Genomic DNA, 12,500 nt, shown 5'->3' with positions numbered 1-12,500 from the left:
AAGAGAATAATACTACATGATATAAAATGAGTAAATAAGCCTTACACTAACTTATAACCAATATTAAGAATAATGTCCGCAAGGCAGGTAACCAGAACATGGGGGACACTAAGAAAACGTGTTCCTTTTCAAGGTAGACTCGGCCAATAAGATGACAATACATGCTAATTGTAGAAAACAAAATGTCACTCCTGAAATTCCAATAAAAACATACATAATGAAGAAAACAGAAAGAAAAAGGAGCACACTGAAAAACAAAAGAAAGGATATTGAAAATAAAAGCCAACACACACAAATTTACCGCAGGTCCCTTGCTGTGCTCAGAACCCAGCCAGTCCCAACAGGCGGACAACAGACAGGCTGTTCAAAGAGAGGTACCATCTCACCCCTCTGGATCAGGGAAACGGCATTGTAAAAACACCCAAGTGACACACACACACACACACACACACATACACACACACACACACACACACACACACACACACACACACACACACACACACACACACACACACACACACCTGTCCTTTATAAGTAAACGACAGACCGAGGATGTTCAGTGTCGAAGAGGATGACACTCAACTGTCCCCCTCTTCTACACTGAACATCCTCGGTCTGTCCTTTACTTATAATCTGAACTGGACACTTCACATCTCCTCTCTAGCTAAAACAGCTTCTATGAAGTTAGGTGTTCTGAGATGTCTCCGCCAGTTTTTCTTACCCCTCCAGCTGCTAACTTAATTTTGTTTGTTTTTTTAAAATTTAATTGATTGATTGTTTATTGTCCAGAGTAGCATTTTTTTTTTTTTTTTACAGAGAAGAAGCATTACATGATTAATGGGGCACTAGCCCGCTGAGCCGAGGCTCCCTAGCAGACAGAGGAGTGATATACATATAAATGCAACTTATATAGAGGGCAGGGCAACAATACAAATCATATAGAACAGTAGAAAAGAAATAATATTATTGCACCATTTTTTAGGAGCTAATATCCTTAAGATAAGTTATGTTTGTAATAAGCTACATCATTCATGTGTAAAAAAAATACTAAAACTTTATTACAGATCCTAGTTTTGACTTAGACTATTAAATAGGAACTTTTTCATTTTACTTTTGAAAATATTGAAAAAACCTTTTTTTTTTTCTATCGTCAGGCAATACGTTCCATACTTTAGGAGCAACACAGTGTGTGGAAAAATGTATACAGACTAGTTCTTGCTTGTGGGCAAATCATATTATTATGATTTCCTCGGGTACCTTGGCTATGGTGGAATACATTAGACATTATGCTATTTGAATCATTACCATTAACTTTATTATATATGGTCAGCGCTATGAAATATTTCTTTAAGAGGTCAAAAGTTAGTATATTTAAGTCCTTAAACAGTAAGTCGGTGGAGTCGTATTTACTTTTAAAGACAATGGTTCTTGCTATTTTCCTTTGTGCTACAAAGACATCATTCACAACCGTAGGCCAAGTACAGCCACAGATCGATGAACGGTTAATAAGGTATGGATAACATAATTAATGATATAAGCTGCGTAAGGCTTCACTTGTTACATTGTACCTAATTCTGAATAAAATTCCACAAGTTTTTGATAAGTTTGAGCACACCGACTGTATATGCTTTTTCCAGTTAAAATTTTCATCAATAATAACTCCTAAAAATTTTGTAGAAGAAACATGATTAAGCTCAGCCTCCATAGGAAACTGTTCCGAAATTACTGACAACAGAGCGTCTTTGAAACAATATGAAGTTAGTTTTATTAATGTTTACTGTTAATTTATTTCCGGTTACCCATTTGAATATGTTATGCAATTCTTGAGTTAATTTTACATTTAAGTTACACAAATCATTATCTGTTAGAAGAAGGCGTGTGTCATCGAGAAATAGAACGTAACTAAGCATATCACTAACATTACATTTATCATTGACGTATATCAGAAATAATATAGGAGCTAATATAGAACCTTGTGGCATACCTTAATAATAGTTTGTTTTTTTTTATTTGACATATAATTGTTACAAAATACAGACTGTTTCCTACCTGACAGATAACTAGCAAACAATTTTAGTGGTAATCCTCTAACTCCAATGTTTTCTAGCTTGTCTAATAATATGTTATGATCAATAGAGTGAAATGCTTTACTCAGATCAAGAAAACCCCTACTACATGGTTCTTTCTCTCCATATTCTTGTATATTTCACTTGTAAACTTCAGTATTGCTGTTTCTGTGGATTTATTTTTTGCGGAATCCAAACTGATTGCTTGAAAGCAGGTTGAAAGATTCTATTAATGCAGTCAGTCTCTTTGCTATTGCTTTTTCAAGTATTTTGTACAATGTCCTTATCCGTCCATGTATGGAGTATGCTTCACGTGTCTGGGGGGATTCCACTCATACTGCTCTTCTAGACAGGGTGGAATCAAAATCTTTTCGTCTCATCAACTCCTCTTCTCTAACTGACTGTCTTCAGCCTCTCTCTCATCTCCGCAATGTTGCATCTCTAGCTGTCTTCTACCGCTATTTTCATGCTAACTGCTCTTCTGATCTTGCTAACTGCATGCCTCTCCTCCTCCCGCAGCCTCGCTGCACAAAACTTTCTTCTTTTTCTCACCCCTTATTCTGTCTACCTCTCTAATGCAAGAGTTAACTAGTATTCTCAATCATTCATCCCTTTCTCTGGTAAACTCTGGAGCTCCTTACTTGTTTTTGCATTTCCACCTTCCTATGACCTGAATTCCTTCAAGAGGGAGGTTTCAAGACACTTCTCCACCAATTTTTTTTACTACCGCTTTGGACCATTTTTGGGGACTGGCATCTCAGTGGGCTTTTTTTTTTTATTTGATTTTTGTTATCCTTGGCCAGTGTTCCTCCTACATAAAAAAAAAAAAAAATCAAACACACACACACACACACACACACACACACACACACACACACCGTGTTGTGTAGAGGTTAGCACGCTCGGCTAACAACCAAGAAGGCCTGGGTTCGAATCCCGGGCGCGCCGAGGCAAATGGGCGAACCTCTTAATGTGTAGCCCCTATTCACTTAGCAGCAAGTAGGTATGGGATGTAACCTGAGGGCCTGTAACCTCGCTGTTCTGGTGTGTGGTGTGTCAGTGGTCTCAGTCCTACCCAAAAGATCTGCCACTATGAACTCTGAGCTCCTTCTGTAGCGGAATGGCTGGCTGGGTGATCAGCAGACGACCGTACGTGAATCACACACACACACACACACACACACACACACAAATCAACATGGACAAACGCACACACACATACACAAAGACATGGACACACACACACACACACACACACACACACATACAGAGGAGGAGGCAGTACACAGGAGGAGGCAGTAGGCACCTGCCGAAACGATAATTACTCCCAGTGAGGTGTGCAGCACTGTTCAGGGTGTGCTGTGAACTTATCACTAAGCCCAGCTGTGACCTCACTGAACGTTTCCCTTTGTGTCTCACAACACAAGGGGGTAGTCACAGCCTGCCCTCTAAAGACAACTCTCTTCCTCCACACAAAACTACAAGCACCTAATAACACACACACCCTTCACTCAAAATTTCAAAATTATCATGGTGACTCCTACACCAGCCTCGGAGTCCCCATCTGAGGAGGTGACCACAAATGTCCCCAGGTCGGACTGCCCTTCTGACAACGACCTTAAGTGTCTTGACACCCCCCCCTCAACTTTTTCTTCATTAACTTCTGCAACAATCGCGGTCTAAGATCTAATTTTCAATCTGTAGAACACCACCTCTCCTCTTCTAAACCTCATCTTCTTTTCATCACTGGAACTCAGGTGTCTGACACAATTGACAGTGGCCCCTTTTCTGTTCCCTCCTACTTTCTCTATCCTCATTTTCGATCCAAAGCTGGATGTAGCGTTAATGTGCGCAATGACTTAACCTGCTCTTGTGCTCACGCTCTTGAACCTTCCGAGTTTTCCACCATCTGGCTACGACTACAGAGTCACTCTCAAACTAAATTTGTTGATGCTGTATATCTCTGACCTAACTCCTCTGACTATAAGAAATTCTTTGACTACTTAACTTCCAAAGTGGAGCACATTCTGACCCTCTTCCCTTTTGCAGAGATCTCCATTCTTGGAGATTTCAATGTTCACCACCAGCTTTGGCTTTCCTCTCCCTTCACTGACCATCCTGGTGAACTAGCCTACAACTTTGCTATCCTCCATGACCTAGAGCAATTGGTGCAACACCCTACTTGTATTCCTGACCGTCTTGGAGATACACCCAACATTCTTGATCTTTTCTTGACCTCTAATCTTTCTGCTTATGCTGTCACCCTTTCTTCTCCATTGGGCTCCTCCGATCACAATTTCATATCTTCTTATCGCTCCAATCCCTCCTCAGGATCCCCATAAGCGGAGGTGCCGCTGGCGAATTGCTTCTGTTAGTTGGGGCGACCTGAAGAGGAATTTTGCTGATTTTCCTTGGAATGACTACTGCTTCCGTGTCGGAGACCCGTCTTTGTGTGCTGAGCGCATAACAGAGGTGATAGTGTCTGGCATGGAGGCATAAATTCCTCACTCTTTTCCTCGACCTTCCAAACCTTGGTTCACCAAAGCTTGTTCTCGTGCTATACATGATAGAGAGGTGGTTCATAAAAGGTACTTAAGCCTTTCATCACCAGAATCTCATGCACTTTATAACTTTGTATGGAACCATGCCAAGTCTGTTCTCCAACTAACTAAAAACTCCTTCATTAACAGAAAGTGTCAAAATCTTTCAAGATCTAACTCCCCTCGTGACTTCTGGCATGAAGCCAAAAATATCCCTAATAACTTTGCTTCTTCTTCTTTCCCTCCTTTATTTCAACCAGATGGCACCACTGTTATCACATCAATCTCTAAAGCTGAGCTCTTCCCTCAAACCTTTGCTAAAAACTCTACCTTGGACGATTCTGGACTTGCTCCTTCCTCTCCTCCACCCTCTGACTACTTTGTGCTACCTATTAAAATTCTTCGCAATGATGTTTTCCATACCCTTGCTAGCCTAACCCATCGGAAGGCTTATGGACCTAATGGGGTCCCTCCTATTGTTCTCCGAAACTGTGCATCCGTGCTTGCACCTTCCCTAGTCAAACTCTTTCATCTCTGTCTGTCAACATCTACCTTTCCTTCTTGCTGGAAGTTTGCCTACATTCAGCCTGTTCATAAAAATGGTGACCGTTCTAATCCCTCAAACTACCATCCTATTGCTTTAATTTCCTGTCTATCTAAATTTTTTTTTAATATATCCTCAACAGGAAGATTTTTAAACATCTGTTACTTCACAACCTTCTATCTGATAGCCAGTATGGGTTCCGTCAAGGCCGCTCTACTGATGATCTTCTGGCTTTCCTTACTGAGTCTTTGTCATCATCCTCTTTTACAGATTTTGGTGAAACTTTTCCTGTTGCCTTGTACATATAAGAAGCTTTTGATAGAGTCTGGCACAATGCTTTGATTTCCAAACTACTCTCCTATGGCTTTTATCCTCTTTGTAACCTCATCCCAAGTTTCCTTTCTGACAGTTCTATTGCTGCTGTGGTAGACGGTTACTGTTATTCTCCTAAATCTATTAACAGTGGTGTTCCTCAGGGTTCTGTCCTGTCACCCACTCTCTTCTTATTATTCATTAGGGATCTAAACCAAACTTCTTGTCCTATCCACTCCTACGCTGATGATACATACCATCCTGCACTTTTCCATTGTCTTTTCATAGACGTCCAACCTTTCAGGAAGTAAACATTTCACTCAGGAAAGCCACAGAATGCCTGACATCTGATCTTTTTAAAATTTGTAATAGGGCCTGAGCAAACTTGGTATTGTTCAGTGCCTCAAAAACTCAATTCCTCCATCTATCAACTTGACACAACCTTCCAGACAACTATCTCCTCTTCTTCAATGACACTCAACTGCCCTCCTCTTCTACACTGAACATCCTCGGTCTGTCTTTTATTTATGATCTGAACTGGAAACTTCACATCTCATCTCTAGTTAAAACATCATCTATAAAATTAGGTGTTCTGAGACGTCTCCGCCAGTTTTTCTCCCCCAACCTCAGATGCTAACTCTGTACAAGGGCCTTATCCGTCCATGTATGGAGTATGCTTTACTTCTCTGAGGCAGAGCGTTCCACTCATACCGCACTTCTAGACAGGGTGGAATCAAAATTATTTCGTCTCATCAACTCCTCTCCTCTCAGTGACTGTCTTCAGCCTCCCTCTCATCGCCGCAGTGTTGCATCTCTAGCTGTCTTCTTCCGCTTTTTCCATGCTAACTGCTCTTCTGATCTTGCTAACTGCATGCCTCCCCTTCTCCCACGGCCTCGCTGCACAAGACATTCTTCTTTCTCTCACCCCTATTCTGTCCATCTCTCTAATGCAAGAGTTAACCAGTATTCTCAATCATTTATCCCTCTCTCTACTCCCTGCCTGCTTCTGTATTTCCACCTTCCTATGACTTAAATTCATTCAAGTGGGAGGTTTCAAGACACTTATCCTTCAATTTTTGTCTACCACTTTCTACCCTTTTCTGGGACTGATACATCACTGGGCTTTTATTTATTTATTTATTTATTTTTTATTGGATTTTTGTCGTTCTCGGCCAGTGTCCCAACTACATTAAAAAAAAAAAAAAAGTAACACACACACCACCTACCTTCCTTCACAAACGATGCAGCCCGCTAATATTTGAGGCTCTATTTTTAAATCAATACAAAAATTAAATTTCAAAACAGATGAAATATATTATCTAAAGACTTACAGGTGCGTGGGAGTAGGCTTAGGTGTTTGGGAACGGTGCAGCCTGCAGACACTGAGACACATGTACTGACCGAGGCCGAGCCAGTGACAACAACAAACCGGTTTGTTGTTGTTCGTCAGGCTAGAATCGGCACATGAACAAGACACGTTCAGTTAGTCACGACACCCCCGCACTCCACCACCCCCCACATCTCTCTCTCTCTCTCTCTCTCTCTCTCTCTCTCTCTCTCTCTCTCTCTCTCTCTCTCTCTCTCTCTCTCTCTCTCTCTCTCTCTCTCTCTCTCTCATGACACTGAATATCAGTAGATTTCTCGGTAGGTCTGATCGAAAATCCAATATATTTGACCTTATTTTCGAAATCATTCGGTATATCGGTAGATTCATCAAATATCCAGTAGATTTTCATGTTTATCGGTAGATTTGGCAACACTGGGCCTTGAATAACGGGCCGGGGAGGGAAGGACTTCGCTCCTACCCATCCCCTGCCTCTGCCACAGCCGCGCCCATTGCCACACTCCTGCCACTTTCTCCGCCCATGCACATATCATCTCGCCCACGCCCGTGCCATAACGAGGCTCGCTCAGAGCATCATCACCTATTCACATCTCCGCAACTAGTCTGTCTCTGTATTAATCTCTTAATCCCTTACACATTCTCTCTCTCTCTCTCTCTCTCTCTCTCTCTCTCTCTCTCTCTCTCTCTCTCTCTCTCTCTCTCTCTCTCTCTCTCTCTCTCTACTTACCCAAAACGGCTGTCAGCCTACAGCACACCTGCTTCCCTCATGTGACACCACACACACTCACATGAGAATGCTCTACGAAACTACGTGTATCAACTCTTTCAACCTACTGCTTGAGTCACTGCATAACAGGAAAACTCTTTATGTGTGTGTGTGTGTGTGTGTGTGTGTGTGTGTGTGTGTGTGTGTGTGTGTGTGTGTGTGTGTGTGTGTGTGTGTGTGTGTGTGTGTGTGTGTGTGTGTGTGTGTGTGTGTGTGTGTGTGTTGTAAGGTATAATAAAGATAATAAATATGGAAAACATTATTAAATATATAGTGAACAGACAAATAAGAATAAAAGATGCAATGAGAGAGAGAGAGAGAGAGAGAGAGAGAGAGAGAGAGAGAGAGAGAGAGAGAGAGAGAGAGAGAGAGAGAGAGAGAGAGAGAGAGAGAGAGGATGTGGTGTAAGTTGCCAGCGATATACTCATAACCATAACCTGAAAAGAATGAAATCTTTGGGTCCTTGCACTGCTGAATTAGAATGACAAGGAGGGGAAGGAGGAGGAAGCTCAGGCAAAGCTGCAGAGATGGAGGCGATTTTTTTTTACTTGCACTGAAATTCTGTTCACACACACACACACACACACACACACACACACACACACACACACACAAGCGCGCGCGTTATTTCCGGACATAACATCTCTCTTTATTTTTCGTTAAAGTTTTTTTTCGTTTTTTCATTCAATAAGCAAATGTTAGCTGCCCTTCATTAACAGAAAACCAAGAAAGGTAACAGAAAAGGAGGAGGAACTACACACTACACTGGATCACACCACACCATAATGCACCAAACCACACTGTACCATATCACACTACACCACATTGTACCACACCACACCACAACACCACATCACTCTGTATCACACTATATCACGCAACACCACACCACTCTCCACCACACTTATCTACACCACACTGCCTCACACCACTCCATGCCCTTCCACAACACACCACACCACAATGCACCACACCACACAACACTGCTTCACTCTGCACCACACAACACTGTATCACACCACGCCATACCACACTGCATCACAGCACACCACAATGCACCACACTGCACCACACCACACCACCCTGCGTCACACCACACCACATTCCATCACACTACACCATCCCACACCACACCAAATCACACTTTACCACACCACACTGCACTGCAGCACACTACACTTCACCAACACACCACACCAGACCACACCACACCACACCACACCACACAACACCACACCACACCACACTGTGTCACGCCACATCACATCACACTACAGTACACCACGCCTCACCACATCACACCACACCACACCACACTGCACAACATCACACAACACCACAATGTACTGCACAAACCACACCACACTGAGACGTCTCCGCTAGTTTTTCTCACCTCCCCAGCTGTTGACTGTACAAGGGCCTTATCCGTCCATGTATGGAGTATGCTTCACATGTCTGCGGGGGCTCCACTCATACCGCTTTTTTAGACAGGGTGAAATCAAAACCTTTTCGTCTCATCAACTTCTCTCCTCAACTAACTTTCTTCAGCCTCTCTGTCATCGCCGCAATGTTGCATCTCTAGCTGTCTTATACCGCTATTTTCATGCTAACTGCTCTTCTGTTCATGCTAACTGCATGCCTCCCCTCCTTCCGCGGCCTCGCTGCACAAGACTTTCTTCTTTCTCTCACCCTTATTCTGTCCACCTCTCTAATGCAAGAGTTAACCAGTATTCTCAATCATTCATCCCTTTCTCTGGTAGTACTGAAACTCCCTGCCTGCTTCTGTATTTCCACCTTCCTATGACTTGAATTCCTTCAAGAGGGAGGTTTCAAGACACTTATCCTTCAATTTTTTTTACTAAGACTTCGGACCCTATTCGGTAACTGGCATCTTAGTGAGTTTTTTTTTTTTTTTTTTTTAATTTTTGTTGCCCTTAGCCAGTGTCTCTACTACATAAAAAAAAAAAAAAATCACCACGTCACCAAACACTATACCACACACTAGTCAGCCAGCAGCAGTGTAGAGGATTACACAGGCCAACAACCACATCACACTGCACACCACACACCAGCCAGTCACCCAGCAGCAGTGTACAGGATAACACAAGCCAACAAGTGCATCACACACCACACTACACTGCACACCACACACCAGCCAGTCACCCAGCAGCAACACTGTTTGGGATTACACAGGCCAACAAGCACATCACACTGCACACCACACACCAGCCAGTCACCCAGCAGCAGTGTACAGGATAACACAAGCCAACAAGTGCATCACACACCACACTACACTGCACACCACACACCAGCCAGTCACCCAGCAGCAACACTGTTTGGGATTACACAGGCCAACAAGCACATCACACACCACATCAACAGCCACCAATAGTGGATGGGATTACACAGTCCAGCAAGCACAGCACACACCACACTGTCGTGGTCCAAGATACTGTATGGATATGGTACATAAAAGCTACTGGAAAACTCACAAACATTTTCATATTTTAATTGGTAACTACTAATTATTTACATGTCTTACAAGTCAAAATTTCCCACTGGCATTCATCCTCAATTCGTTTAAAATTACTTGGTATCACTGTCTTTATGTCTCTTCAACATATTCATTGATCAACGCAATCAGCATGCACGAACAAAGACAATACCAGGTTCATAAACACAACTAATATTCAATCAGCACAATTAATGTTCAGTTAGAAAAACACACGTGACATCTTCCTTCACTGGTGAACTAGCCTTCAGCTTTGCTATCCTCCACGACCTAGAGCAATTGGTGCAACACCCTACTCATATTCCTGACCGTCTTGGAGATACGCCCAACATTCTTGACCTTTTCCTGACCTCTAATCCTTCTGCTTATGCTGTTACCCTCTCTTCTCCATTGGACTCTTCCAATCACAATTTCATATCTTCTTCCTATCACTCCAATCTCTCCTCAGCATCCCCCTAAGCGGAGGTGCCACTGGCGTTTTGCCTCTGCTAGTTGGGGGGGACCTGAGGAGGTATTTTGTTGATTTTCCTTGGAATGACTACTGCTTCCATGACAGAGACCCGTCTTTGTGTGCTGAACGCATAACAGAGGTGATAGTGTCTGGCACGGAGGTGTACATTCTTCATTCTTTTTCTCCACCTAATCCTTCCAAACCTTGGTTTAACGCAGCTTGTTCTCGTGCTATACATGATAGAAAGGTGGCCCACAAAAGGTACTTAAGCCTTCCATCACCAGAATCTCATGCACTTTATATTTCTGCTTGGAACCAGGCCAAGTCTGTTCTCCAACTAGCCAAACACTCCTTCATTAATAGAAAGTGTCAAAATCTTTCAAGATTTAACTCCCTCGTGACTTCTGGCACCTAGCCAAAATTGTCTCCAGGGCTTGTTCCTAACTCTCCTCCACCCTCTGACTATATCATGCTACCTATTGAAAATTCTACACAATGATGTTTTCCATGCCCTCGCTGGCCTAAACCCTCGGAAGGCTTATGGACCTGAAGGAATCCCTCCTATTGTTCCATGCTTACACCTTGCCTAGTCAAACTTTTTCAACTCTGTCTGTCAACATCAACCATTCCTTTTTGCTGGAAGTTTGCCTACATTCAGCCTGTTTCTAACAATGGTGATTGTTTTAATCCTTCAAACTACCGTCCTATTGCTTTAATTTCCTGTTCGTCTAAAGTTTTTTAATCTATCCTCAACAGGAAGATTCTTAAACATCTATCACTTCACAACCTTCTATCTAATCACCACTATTGGTTCCATTAAGGCCGCTCTACTGGTGATCTTCTGGCTTTCCTTTCTGAGTCTTGGTCATCCTCTTTGAGAGATTTTGGTGAAACTTTGGCTGTTGCCTTGGATGTATCAAAAGCCTTTGATAGAGTCTGGCACAAAGCTTTGATTTCTAAACTACCTTCCTACGGCTTCTATCCTTCTCTCTATAACTTCATCTAAAGTTTCCTTTCTGACCGCTGTATTGCTGCTGTGGTAGACGGTCATCTCCTAAATCTATTAACAGTAGTGTTCCTCAGGGTTTTGTACTCTCACCCTCTCTCTTCCTATTATTTATCAATGATTTTCTAAACCAAACATCTTGTCCTATCCACTTCCATGCTGATGATACCACCCTGCACTTTTCCATGTCTTTTCATAGACATCCAACTCTTCAGGAAGTAAACAGTTCATGCAAGGAAGCCACGGAACGCCTCACTTCTGATCTTTCTAAACTTTCTAATTGGAGCAGAGCAAACTTGGTATCGTTCAATGCCCGAAAAACTCAATTCCTCCAACTATCAACTCAACACAACCTTCCACATATATATATATATATATATATATATATATATATATATATATATATATATATATATATATATATATATATATATATATATATATATATATATATATATATATATATATATATATATATATATATATATATATATATATATATATATATATGAGGTGTGTCATTAAAGTTCCAGGACTGGTGTCCTAAAAGATGAATTTCAAACCCAAGCCACAAACCACCATATTTCCCCTTCAAAGTAATCCTTCTGGAGTATACAACTGCGCTCCCAACCCTCTACAGTCACTAATCTTTTTCTTACGTGCTTTTAAAATCATGTCCTCTGTTGCAGGTCGTTTAACAATGAGCGCTGAACAGCGAACAAACTTGAAGTTTTTGGTGCAGTTGGGGAAAACGCCGTCAGAAGCACTGGGTATGCTGCAAAAAGTGTACGGGGATGAGACAATGTCACGCTCACGTGTTTTTGAGTGGTGCAAGAGGTTCAAAGAGGGCCGGGAGGACGTGGAAGATGACCCCAGGAGTGGAAGACCCTCAACGAGCAGGAATGAGGCCAATGTTGAGCGTGTCAAGCAGATGGTGCGTGACGATCGTCGGTTG

The 12,500-nt window shown here is 42.3% G+C and overlaps 2 protein-coding genes across 2 annotated transcripts in view; one reads left to right on the top strand and one right to left on the bottom strand.

Moving 5' to 3' along the window:
* The window catches only part of LOC135095302 (uncharacterized), a 34,565-nt gene that overhangs the window by 20,009 nt on the left and 2,056 nt on the right, over nucleotides 1-12,500 (bottom strand). The window lies entirely within an intron of this gene.
* Nucleotides 8,362-9,968, top strand: LOC135095232 (histidine-rich glycoprotein-like). Its single transcript, XM_063996013.1, has 2 exons — nucleotides 8,362-8,986; nucleotides 9,649-9,968. Exons 1-2 carry the CDS (start codon nucleotides 8,362-8,364, stop codon nucleotides 9,966-9,968), a joined length of 945 nt encoding a protein of 314 aa, XP_063852083.1.

The sequence above is a fragment of the Scylla paramamosain genome, chromosome 48 (genome assembly GCF_035594125.1).
Source record: "Scylla paramamosain isolate STU-SP2022 chromosome 48, ASM3559412v1, whole genome shotgun sequence".
Taxonomy (NCBI): domain Eukaryota; kingdom Metazoa; phylum Arthropoda; class Malacostraca; order Decapoda; family Portunidae; genus Scylla; species Scylla paramamosain.
Note: the sequence above shows the minus strand (reverse complement) of the source record. Positions and strands in the feature narration are given on the sequence as shown.